The sequence below is a fragment of the Salvia splendens genome, chromosome 1 (genome assembly GCF_004379255.2).
Source record: "Salvia splendens isolate huo1 chromosome 1, SspV2, whole genome shotgun sequence".
In the NCBI taxonomy this organism is placed as follows: Eukaryota; Viridiplantae; Streptophyta; class Magnoliopsida; order Lamiales; family Lamiaceae; genus Salvia; species Salvia splendens.
In genome coordinates, this window is record NC_056032.1 from 3,400,191 (window position 1) to 3,413,238 (window position 13,048).

The 13,048-nt window shown below is 29.8% G+C and overlaps 1 protein-coding gene across 1 annotated transcript; it reads left to right on the forward strand.

Moving 5' to 3' along the window:
• Positions 1-8,646: 8,646 nt before the first annotated feature.
• Positions 8,647-12,035, forward strand: LOC121808657 (probable serine/threonine-protein kinase WNK9). The gene is made up of 8 exons (XM_042209257.1): positions 8,647-8,715; positions 9,289-9,335; positions 9,423-9,460; positions 9,576-9,803; positions 9,935-10,155; positions 10,229-10,386; positions 10,473-10,917; positions 11,000-12,035. The coding sequence occupies exons 1-8, from the start codon at positions 8,685-8,687 to the stop codon at positions 11,836-11,838; spliced, it is 2,007 nt and encodes a 668-aa protein (XP_042065191.1). The 5' UTR covers positions 8,647-8,684; the 3' UTR covers positions 11,839-12,035.
• The last annotated feature ends 1,013 nt before the right edge of the window (positions 12,036-13,048 follow it).

Genomic DNA, 13,048 nt, shown 5'->3' on the forward strand with positions numbered 1-13,048 from the left:
TTATAATGTCAAGTAATGAAGTAATATGAACTGAACTGTGTTGTATGCATCGTTTCTGAAGGATTATAGTTGTAATGAACTAAATAACGTAATTGATGAAGTTACGACCATATGTAATGAAGTAATTTGAACTACCTTGAACTTCAATTGGGTTATTACTTCAGTCCATTACCTTATTAAATGAGGTTATAACTTCATCAACATTGACATACATCATAATAAAGAATAAATACTTCATTTTGAAAACACTTCACAAAGTCTATTCATTTTAAATTTTGTAAAAAGGTTAAACAAATTCAAAATGGAATGAAGTAATAATCTACTGGAATGAAATAATAAATCTACTGGATGAAGTAATAAACTATAAATGTCATTTGACAAAAATACCCTCGGTTGAAGTAATTTGTCTACCTAATGAATGCGAAAATTTTCACTACATCATCTCATCTCATCCATTAAAAACTAGATCTAAAGGTCCTAATTTGGTCTCTAGTTCGGTATTTAAAACTAGATTTGTGAATAATGAGACTCTTGGTTATAAATATTTATATCATTTATTTAAAATATATTTTTTCCGTCCCATAAGAATATGCACTTTTGATTGGGCACGAGTTTTAATATATAGTAATTGATAATGTAAGAGAGTTACAAAGAAAAAGTAACTAAAGTATTATTAGTGGAAAATGGATCCTACCTCGTTAGAGGGAAATGAGTTTTTAAATGAGAAAATGTATATTCATATGAGACGGATAAGGGAAGCACATATTTTTATAAGACGGAGGGAGTATATAAATTGCAGTAAAATTAGTGCACGCAGTAAGATACTAATTAGAAGATAATATCAAAATAAAGCGACTTCGTAGTTATCCATACATGATTAGTACCATGATTGAATTTTTTTGACTCGTAAGTATGATGTCTCCAAAGAAATGAAATTGGATCACTAAGCACACACACATATGTATATTAGTAGTAATGTTTCAATGATTACTGGCATCATATCTTTGATATTTATTCTCGAATCAATAATACATTATAACACTGTTTCACTTTAATTTTCAATTCAACTATATATGTGGCCGAAGCTGGAAATTGTCATCATCCAACTCACTACTTGTACGAAAAAGTTAATTGTCATCATCCAACTCATCGTTTCAAAAAGTCAAAAGAAGTGGCTATTCTTCCAAAACTATGCTGAATTATAGTCTAGAAGTAGTGCAAATATGAAAAATATATAATCCCAAAATTTCCACACATTGTCAAAATTGTTGAATCTAGTAACGTGTAGTTAATTACTGGGGATGTTATTATATTTTTATACACGCATGTAAGTGAGTAAGTCAATATATATATAGTCACTATATGCGTATGTATGGACACATCACAAGGGAGTATAATAACTAACGATCCAACAAGTGAGTATGTATGTATTTAATAGAATTTGTGAGATCAGAAACTATCAAGAAGGTCATCGCCAAGTATCAAAAACTAACAGTGAGGTTGTCATTGACAAAGGATATATACTATATGCTAAACGGAGACCGAAAGTAAACTCCTACCCTGAAGGTTTAGAGTGGTTGAGTAGAGCTACCACGCTCTAAATACCGAATTTAATGAAACTTTTTAGACTCTAATTAACCCATGGTTGGATCGGTCAACTCTCAGACTCCACCTTGATCTGACACCTTGATATGATCAACATGTTTATTTATTGAAAAAAATCATATTTTTATATAAAACACATATATGTATTTGCCATTGTGATTTTTTCCATCTAATTGGGAGACTATATTAATCATTTTCAAGAGTTTGAGCCTACGAGGGACTGATGGGACATTATGGAATTAAAGTGTCGATTTTGACTCGTATATTTTATTTATCATATCTTCTCACTTTTGTTTGGATTGATTTTGGTTGGCTTGTTTTGACAAAATAAAATGTAGGTATGGCAGCACAAAAGTTTAGGATTGGTGGAATATCAGTTAAATGTCCCTAACATTTATTTGGAGGTTTGTTCATGTGATATTTTTTTTATTAAATATATAAAAAAAGGATTGAATATTATATATTGGTTAAATGTCTTAATTTCATTACTAGTATACATTTCACTCCTCAAGACAATGAAATAATATGTGCAAAGAACATGATTAGTTTGTTTCCCATACATGAATTTCTTACAAGAAATTGAAAGTAGTTTGGTACACCTAAAACAAGTCATGCCAAAAGGGTTTGTGAAATAATACAATTAGGGCCAAGAGAAAACATCTAAGTCTAGTACCATCTCAACCATATTACAGTAACATGTGATTACTGCAAACAAGTCATGCCTGCTGCAATTTTTGTGGCTATATATTAATGCTAACTAACTATTTTCGGATATTCTAAAAAGAAAATTGGATATTATTGCTATTTCACTTTCGTTTTTATTTGAATTTGGAGCACATAAAAGTATTCAAAAATCAAAAGTGTAGAAGTGACTTTGAGATGAGAAGTTTTGTTAGTGCTCGAATCCACTTTTTTTTGGATAACTTCCTATGAGATGGAGACTATTTGTCCATATTTGGTTGGCGGGAAAGTAAAGTTGACAAGGAATATGATTCCTAGGAAAATGAATCTCTAGAATATGATTCCTAATAACTTTACTTTCCTGTGTTTGGAGAATACCAAGATTTTAAATTTTGTATTTCATTTAAACACCAAACTAAAGATAGACTTATTATTATTTTATTTATAAAAAGAATAATATTTTTTTTAATAAATTATTAATTACAAATGATGATAATTATATTATTATATATATTATTATGATGGATAGTTTAAATATGAATCATCCATCACAATATATAATAATACAAGTATAATTATAGTTACATGGAGTATTATAATCATAAATGATTATAATAATAATAATAATAATTATTATTATTATTATTATTATTATTATTACTATTATAATATTTAAGGATATTATAATTAAATAAATTTTATAATTTAGAATTTCACTACAATTTTATTAATTATTAATTTATAAAATAATAATTAGTATTTATTACAATATCATTTATATTATATAATTATATTTTAATTATTTAATAAGTTATTAATTGTTATTATGATAATAAAAATTATATATAAATATTATAATACAAAGTTATAATTATGATCATTTTAATTATAGTTATTTATTATTCTGAAATTAAGTATGATTTGTAATTTAAAATTATTTTTAAAACATTGTAATAATAATAATAATAATAACAATAATAATAATAATTAAATATGTAAGAATCCTAAAACTGTGAAAAAGAATACCTAAAAAAATTATGATTCAGAATTTTGGAAAGTTGTACTAACTTTCCTTGTTCTTGAGATTCTGATTACTTTCCCAGTTTGATTAAAAATCGAAACAAACACATGAATTTAAAATTTAAGGAATCATATTACTTTCCCACGCAGAATCCTGGCAACCAAACATGGCCTTTAGGTTTGCGTGATTAAAATTGGGGATGATGGATGTAAACTATGCAAGACATATTTATAAATTATTGAACACATGTTTTCTATTGCAAGCTCTCTAGCAGATTTGGTACATTATTGCGATCATCGAAATTCGTCTTTTTGCCTTCCCAAAGATATGAAGGTGTGCTTACAATTCTAGCTTGGTGATTCTTTCAGAAGATTAACATGAATATAAGATATCGTGCAATCACTTATCGGTGAAATTGTTAAATATTTTAATCGTTTATATAGTGTTATTACACTAATTATCATATGTAAAATATTTATATAAAAATAAATTCTAAAGTATAAATAACAATCATAAAAATAGAGTGAAAAACCAACATTTGAATCATATTATATAGATTATAATGATATGAATGGACGAAAAACATGATGGTGAATGACACATTTATAGGACTAGTAAATTGTACACAAAATGTGGTTATCGTATTGGCATGATAACGCCATCATGTGAAACGCCAATAAGCCCAAAGCCGAATATACTATACTAAAAAAAACCCTGAACATGAACACGACATAACATTCATGATTCATTATATAGGAACACGTGAACGATATGACCTAATTCAAATGTGTGCATGTAAAAATAAAAATAATATGTTCGAACAAATTTTATTTATTAAATATATTTTTTTTATAAAATGACTAGCTTGTACATAATATGGGCTTTATTTATTTTGTTACATCGTTGAAGCATTACACAAATTGTTAGTATAATCTAAAAGATTTATATGTAAACGCTGAAACGATACATAATATCTTTCCTAGTTATATGTGTAAAGTCTTAAGACATCTACATTCAATAAATTATTAATGTATGATATTTATTCCTGTTAGTATAATCTAAAAGATTTATATGCAAACGCTGAAACGATACATAATATCTTTCCTAGTTATATGTGTAAAGTCTTAAGACATCTACATTCAATAAATTATTAATATATGATATTTATTCCTGTTAGTATAATCTAAAAGATTTATATGTAAACGCTGAAACGATACATAATATCTTTACTAGTTATATGTGTAAAGTCTTAAGACATCTACATTCAATAAATTATTAATACATGATATTTATTCCTATTAGTATAATCTAAAAGATTTATATGTAAACGCTGAAACGATACATAATATCTTTCCTAGTTATATGTGTAAAGTTTTAAGACATCTACATTCAATAAATTATTAATGTATGATATTTATTCCACTACTCTATATGTGTATTAAGACATCTACATTCAATAAATTATTAATGTATGATATTTATTCCACTACTCTTCAATGCACCTTTGATTTAGTAGAGAAGGTTTAAAATATCAAAATAAATGTTTAAAATATTAGGTGGAAAAGATGATGATGTATCGTACGTAATAGTACAACTCTTTCTCCAGATTATTTCCACTAGAATAAAGTGGATATGTTTAAATTAGTGGTCAGCATTGAAAACCCACAAAAAAGATTTTAGTTATTTATTTGAAGAGTAATGATAAATTAACAAAATTTGTATATATAAAATTGGACATTTAAGGTATTTTACATTTTAAAATGTATTGTATTACATATCTATCCTTCATTGATTATTTAGGAAAGATTAAGTTTCTCATAATCAATATTTATGCATTTAAGGAATGATTAGTAATTAATTATGTATATTAATATTCTAAGTTATAAAAACGACTACATGTATATATTACTTAATTTCTTATTGTTATCATCCAACGAAATAATATTAGTCATTCACATCCAATTATTTTTTGTTAACTAATTCTTAAACCTTAAAGTTATAAAAATTATTACATGTATATATACTAGTGTTATCATCTAACGAAATAATATTAGTCATTCATATCCTAAAATAGTGAATAATTAATAAAATTTTAAGTTATAAAAATGACGACATGGATGTATATATAATTTGTTAGTGTCATCATCCAAGGAAATAATCTTTAAAATTCTAAGTTAATAAAAACAACTACATGTACACATACTTTATTTTTAAGTGTTATCATCCAACGAAATAATAACAACCATTTTCATCCAATTATTTTATTTTTAAATAGTCTTAAAATTCTAAGGGCATCCGCAGCGCTGGCTCGTTGCCACCTCGGTCTCGTCTCTACGAGACGAGACAGTATCGAGCCAGCGATGCGGCCACTCCGTCTCGTCCCGTATCCCTCCGCCGAGAACATGTTGGCGAGCTGGCTCGCCACGCGCGTTGGCCATGTAGCGAGCTCCCGTGACGCCCACTCGCCTTCCCGCGAGTGAGCGTCGTTTATATCCGTTGAAAAAATGTTATTTTTTTTTTGTAAATCCGAAAAATTGAAAAAAAATCCCCCAAAAATGCTAACCGTTTATGGCCATTTTTTCCCAATATTTTAATTTTTTTCTATTTTTTAAGCCTCCAATCACTTCTATAAATATGCGGATTATGCTGATTTCAATAAATTGTAATATTAAGATTTCAATTATGTATTTTTCGTATTTTCGGATGTTGTAATTTTCGTGGTTTTGAATGATTTTATGAATTATTAGTATTAATTTAATATTTCAATGAAATATTAATTGAATTTGTTTGAAATAAAAATAAAAAATGAACTTGAATGAATAGTTAAGGGATGAGATGATTAAGAGATAGAGCGTTGCAGGTGTTGTCTCTTAGTTAAGAGATGAGGTAAAAAGTACAGTGGGACACATGAATAGTTGAGGGATGAGACAGTATTGAGACATGGATGTGGATTAAGTCATACAAATGATTATATGTATATATATACTTAATTTTTTAGTGTTATCATCCAACAAAAGTAGTCCACCTGTTCCATTAAAAAAGAAATATTTTTTGAATTGTCCCACAAAATTGACACATTTGCTAAAATAAAAATAACATTATTTCTATTTTTTTTCTCTCTTGTACTTTTTATCTCTCTTTATTTCACAATAATAGTACTATCACATAAAATCCTGTGAGGGAAAACAAATATTTGATATTTAATTAGACAGAGAAAGTAATAATCACTCGCATTTAACTATTTTATTAGTAACTATCACTAACATTTTAAGCTATATAAACAACTAGATGTATATACTAATTTTCTAATATGATCATTCACTAAAATAATACTAATAATTATTCATATTTTTTTTAGTCTTTACTATATTATTAGTATATAATTGATACTATATTGGAGCTTGGTTCTTTTAAACTTTTGGTTTTTCCCCTTAAATTTATACTCCTATATAATATTAATTTAAAATTATAAAGTAACTTTTTTTTGTTTTCATCACTTTACTGTTAATACACAAGAAATAAGTATAAAAATTTTAAGATATGAAATCTTATAATTTTGAATTTAACGATAGTTTAGTGCTAAATATTAGTAGTAGTATATTTATTTGTTTAAAATATATGTATAAGCAACAATCATGGCTACCTAAATTTAAATTATCTTAATTTATGAAATTTCCATATATAAATGACGTCTTTTTTTATTGTATTGATCTTCCACATATTCATAACTTTCCATATATTATCCATGTAATTTGGTAGTGATATATATTCCATATAAATATAAGAAGGGTAAATTAGTAAGAAAATAATAAAACCGATTTAAAATATAAGGGCATTTTGTATAAACAATGTTAGTTAATAAATCTTTACTCTTATTTGAAAGAATTTCTTTTAGGGTTGCTGAACCCATTAAATAAGCTGTAATTCCTGATCTGGCATATCTCACTATTGACCAAATCATGTCACATTTCATCTTGTTAACAAAAATAAGTGTCCAAAATAATTTATTTTAACTGATTGTCTTTTATGAAAGAAAAAAAAATTATTGTGATGCGTATCATATGCTCCCAATCTTTTTAGGATGATTAAGAAGTTAAACAGGTGAATAGAATATAATTCCTTAAATAATAATTAACTCAATAATTTATCATTAAAGGGTGGCGCTCCAGTTCACTAGATTTATTCATCTTAATTAAATGTGTTTTATTTAATTGATTACTTATTTTAGTTAAATTAAATATAAAATGAATCACAAAACACCCTTATAAATGTTTTTGTTTCCGTTCATAATTATGGAATCACAAACATTTAGGTAGACCTATTATTACACGAATTTTTCGATAAAAGAAAAAAAACTAAGAATGATTTACTACTACATGTACAGGTCATACTCAAAGTTAGATTAAAAAAAAACTACGATCAGTACTTGGGTTTCAGTGAATTTGAAAAGATTAAAAGTTTGTGTACTAATTTCAAATTGGTGGAGCCTAGTAATTTTCTTTTCAAACCATGACTAATTTTGTTTTTAATCATCATATATAGTTACCCAGTTGGTACCGACACACTAATTCCATGATGTATTTTCATAATTTGTTGTAGTTTGGGATAGTAAATTGTCAAAGTCCATAATTAAGGATTAAAAAAACAATTGACCGTAATTTAGGATAAATTTTAATATTTGGCCTGTTAATACTTATAGTACTATATGTTTTTTCACATACATTTTTATTTAGTCATCTTATAGTTTAATTTTTAGTTATTATTTTTGTCTTTTGCGTTATTCTTCCAGAGCTTCCTTCTTTTTTGTAAAATATTCTAAAATAAAGCATCATGAGGCATATGAAAAAATAAAAAATAAAACATTTTTTTTATTGAAATTGAATTACATGATAAAATAATAAATACTAATTTTATTGATAAAGTATTTTTTTTCCGTTTTCCTTTTTCTTTTTAATTTCCTTACAGTATTATTTTTCCTTTTCATTAAATATCCAAAATTGATCTGAATATTTTTTCCTACTACAATTTATTTTTGAAGCTGAGTATTTTTATATTAAGAAAATATTAATCATTATTTATTCCTTAATCAAAATGAAGGGTGATTAAGCAGCTGAAATTCATAATTATTTTTGCAAATTATAAAAATTACAAAATTATCCATATAAAATTACATAAATTTAACTTTACCCAATTTTTATGATAATCAAATTATGCAAATACCGATTATCCAAATTTTTTATGTTTAAACTTTTTGAGTATCATTGTTAGAAATAAAATGAGTGAAAGTTGATTCACTTTTTCAAAAGATCCCCTTTTTATTTTCCGAATCCTACAAGAACAGAAAGGAAAGACAGAAGCCAGAACCAAATCCAGAGTTATGCAATCCAACGATTTTCCTCTATCTTTAGGTAAATTTTTTTGCCCCAAATCCACTTTCTATACAAATCTTATTCAGTACCAGAAATTTGTACTAATTTCTGACACCCACTTGTGCCACTGACAAAAACATACATATATAAATAATAAAATGATTAACAGTATTCTTGGTTGGTCCTTCATTTCTAGCTAGCTGTTCCAGCCGTGTCGTTAACAAAATTATATACATACCCTCACATGGAAGAAGCTATATTTCTAGCCCAATGGAGGGGTGAAACATTGAGAAATCACTCTGTGTTGTGTGTTTTTCTTTTGTATTTTTACAGTTCGTGATGATATGCGTTTTTTGTTTTTTTGTTATGTAATTGATGCATCTTCTTCCACATAAATCATGCTTCTAGTATTTATTTCCTTTTTCCTTCAAAGTTTTATTTTTTTACCTTGAGTTGAATTTGTGGATTTTAGGTATTAATTCTTGAAATTATTAGCCTATTTTCTTTCTCTCCCTCCCCCCTCTCTCTCCCCTCATCCTTTGAAAGAAGAGTGAGAAGGAAAAACCAGATTATAGGTGCAAGAAATGAATGATGCTGTTGGTCTTGATGCAGAGGATTCTGAATTTGTAGAAGTTGATCCAACTGGAAGATATGGGAGGGTATGAACTATGAAGTGCCTTTCATTCTCATTCAATCTTCTTCATCCATTTTTGTAGGAGTATTAATTTCTTGTTTTCTGATTGCAGTACAATGAGATTCTTGGAAAAGGGTCTTCTAAGACAGTGTATGTTGAATTCTTGGATTTCATCTCAATCATTTCAGAATGCCCTAATTTCATTTTGGGATTTCTTGATTTATAATGTTTCTTTCCCCAATTTTATGGAGTATGTTTCTTGCAGTTATAGGGCTTTTGATGAGTATGAAGGGATTGAAGTAGCCTGGAATCAGGTGAAACTTTATGACTTTCTGCAAAGTCCAGAAGATCTTGAGAGATTGTATTGTGAAATTCATCTTCTCAAAACTCTCAAACACACCAATATTATGAAATTCTACACTTCTTGGGTTGATACTGCTAATAGGAACATCAATTTTGTAACAGAAATGTTCACTTCTGGCACTCTCAGACAGTAAGTTTGTTTGTTTTTTCTTATATATTTGGATAATTGTATTGATAGTTTGTTTGTTGTTTCATATTTTTTGGGATGATTGTATTGATTTGCTTAAACTCTAAATGAGCTTTTATTGAAATTTGGAATAGGTATAGGCTGAAACATAAGAGGACAAATATTAGAGCTATCAAATATTGGTGTAGGCAGATTTTGCAAGGGCTTCTCTATCTCCACAGTCATGATCCTCCTATTATTCATAGAGACCTCAAGTGTGACAACATTTTCATCAACGGGAACCAAGGCGAGGTCAAGATTGGTGATCTTGGCCTCGCTGCGATTCTCAGGAAATCTCATGCGGCGCATTGTGTTGGTGAGTTCCAAGCTATTGAAAATATCACCCTTGCTTAGGATTTTGTTTGATCGCTTACATTGATTTTTGTTAGGAACTCCCGAGTTCATGGCTCCTGAGGTGTATGAAGAGGAATACAATGAATTAGTGGATATTTATTCGTTTGGAATGTGCATTTTGGAAATGGTGACATTTGAATATCCGTATAGCGAATGCACTCATCCTGCTCAAATTTATAAGAAAGTGATCTCAGTGAGGATTTAGCTTTAGTTTTGTTGTGTTGCTAACTTGAAATCTAGATAATGTAGATTAATTTAATGTATGTGTTTCATTTCTAGGGGAAAAAACCGGATTCCCTTTACAAAGTTCAGGATCCTGAGGTTCGTAGATTTGTTGAGAAATGCTTAGCGACAGTGTCCGATAGGCTGTCTGCTTGGGAGCTTCTCAATGATCCGTTCCTTCAGATTGATGATTGTGTTTATGACCTGAAGGCGTTACAGTATCAACGAGATTATGATGACTTAGTCCATCTTTTAAGACAACCTATCTTGGGCAGTGCTTATCATAGCACAACGAGTTCTTTAGCTAATGGATACTCGAATTATATTTGTTATGACCAAGAGCACGACTTGGATTCTCACTCCGCTGACTACGAAGCAACTGAGATCAACTTATTCACGAGTCAAGACGATGATCATTTGGAAAATCTTGACATTTCCATCAAAGGGAGAAAGAGCGAGGACGACAACATATTTCTCCGACTCAGAATAGCTGATAAAGAAGGTTGGTTTATTTCAAAACTTTCAGTAGTATTTGATTCCACTGCTGATGCTAAAAATGGTTCTGGGTTGATTGTTTGTTTCAGGTCGTGTGCGAAACATATACTTCCCTTTTGACATTGAAACTGACACAGCACTGAGCGTTGCGACTGAAATGGTTGCTGAGCTGGACATAACGGACCAAGATGTGACTAAAATAGCAGAAATGATCGATGGTGAGATCGCTTCATTGGTTCCTGAATGGAAACCGGGATTTGGCATAGACGAGAGCCCTATCAAGAACGGTAGCTGCTGCCAAAACTGTGATGCAGGCTACTTGGGCAAGACTCTGCAAACATGTGGATCTGTCCGTGGCCGCTTTGAAGAGATCACGTACCAAGTTGAAGGGTTGGAGACCGATAATGCTCCTGTGGGATCAAGCCAGTCCGACGGTGCTCACTTCACAGACATATGGGCACAGGAAGAGGACCACGACGTGACTTCCCCATCATCTAACGACGACCAATTTGATCAGTCCTCTAAGGAGAAGGGGCAAGTTTCACCTCCGCACGACTATTACAAGAATGAGATAAGGCAGGAGCTGAGGTGGTTCAAGGCCAAGTACAAAAGGAAGCAGAGGGACCTCGCTCATAAACAGTTCGGGGCTTTGAGAGATAGATCGCGATCATTCTCAAACCTTGCACAAGGAGAAACGGAAGAATCAGACATCGATTATTCATTATACAAGGGGAAGCATTTCACTCTATTTCCCCTTACAGATTCCGATAGAAGCAGTAGTGATACAAAGGTGGCCAGCTACGAGTCTGCGTATAATTCTTGTAGTCCTGTGCACTTAGTCACAGCCAAGAATTTCTACTCCGGTGGCTTGCTCCCGCATTCACTCCACAGGGCTACTTCACTACCAGTCGATGCCACGGAGCTCTAGACTCGTCCAATAAGCAAGTAAGACGCGTATATAAGGTTCTTGAAAGCTACATGTAGTTTTGTTGTGGCTTTTAGATACTCAACTTGAGCTGAAAGTCACTGATTTTGAGTGAGTGGATGTACATTACTAACTTATTCATATAACAGATATAGCAAAAGTCCTCAAAATTGGCAATATATATGGTCCATTTTCTTGAACTTTTTTTACCTTATGCTTGATGCCTAGATGATTTTATCACGTGCTTCCATCTGTTGAGAGAAAACATAATCAATAATTAAGTTATAACAATGAATAACATACTTTGTACTTTAGAAATCAATTAATGAATTAAATGAGCAAAAAGGTTCCTTTTTGTTAGTAGAAAGTGGCGTACCAAATCAACTTTGGATTACTATACTTGTGCAGAAATTGTGTGTTTGTGGTTTTTGTCACATCTAGTCTCTTTCATTGCCTCGTGCTGACCTAGCAATTGGTTCACTAGTCTTAAATCCACTTTCAATGAACCCCAACGGCCCAACCTAGTTACTAGGTTTCTCTCCATGATCATGACTCTTTTGAAGGAGAAAATATTAAAGCAAGAAAGAAAGAGAAGGATGTGAATGAGACTTCATGATCCCATTAATCATGTGATGTGAGTTTCACCTTTTCTTTTCCACAACTAACATGTTTTCATATTTATGTTTGTAACTGGAAGAGCTTCTTCGAGAGGAGAGGTAAATGGAGAGGTAAACTAATATAACTACCATATTTACCTTTTTTTTCATGAAAAACCATTCTCCTAAGGGAGAGATATTTGAGAATGTATTATATATTTTCCCATTTTGAAGAGGTATCTTTACCTCCCATCAATGAGAGTTAAAATCTTATAACTATCATATTTGCCTTCTTTCATGAAAAACCCTTCTCCAATGGAAATGTATTTGAGAAGGTATTACATTATATATTTTTTAATGCATTTTGTACTATTATTTTATTTTTAAAAAATAATTTACCTTTCTGTATCCATTTTCTCTTTGAAATGTGTTACTTTTTAGAAGGGTATATTTCACTTTTTAAAAAGTTAAATATATAATATACATTTTCTATATATCTTCTTCCGTTTCCCTTGGAAATGCTACTTTTCAAGTGACTAGTCAATCAATTTTATGTTCTTCGGAGATGCTCTGGGTACTTTTCAAGTGACTAGTCAATCAATTTTATGTTCAAAGAG

Coding starts and splice junctions, on each gene's coding strand:
- LOC121808657 (XM_042209257.1), top strand. CDS start 8,685: ATGCAATCCAACGATTTTCCTCTATCTTTAG. Junction 10,387..10,472: donor TTTATAAGAAAGTGATCTCA/GTGAGGATTTAG, acceptor TTTCATTTCTAG/GGGAAAAAACCGGATTCCCT. Junction 10,918..10,999: donor CAGAATAGCTGATAAAGAAG/GTTGGTTTATTT, acceptor TGTTTGTTTCAG/GTCGTGTGCGAAACATATAC.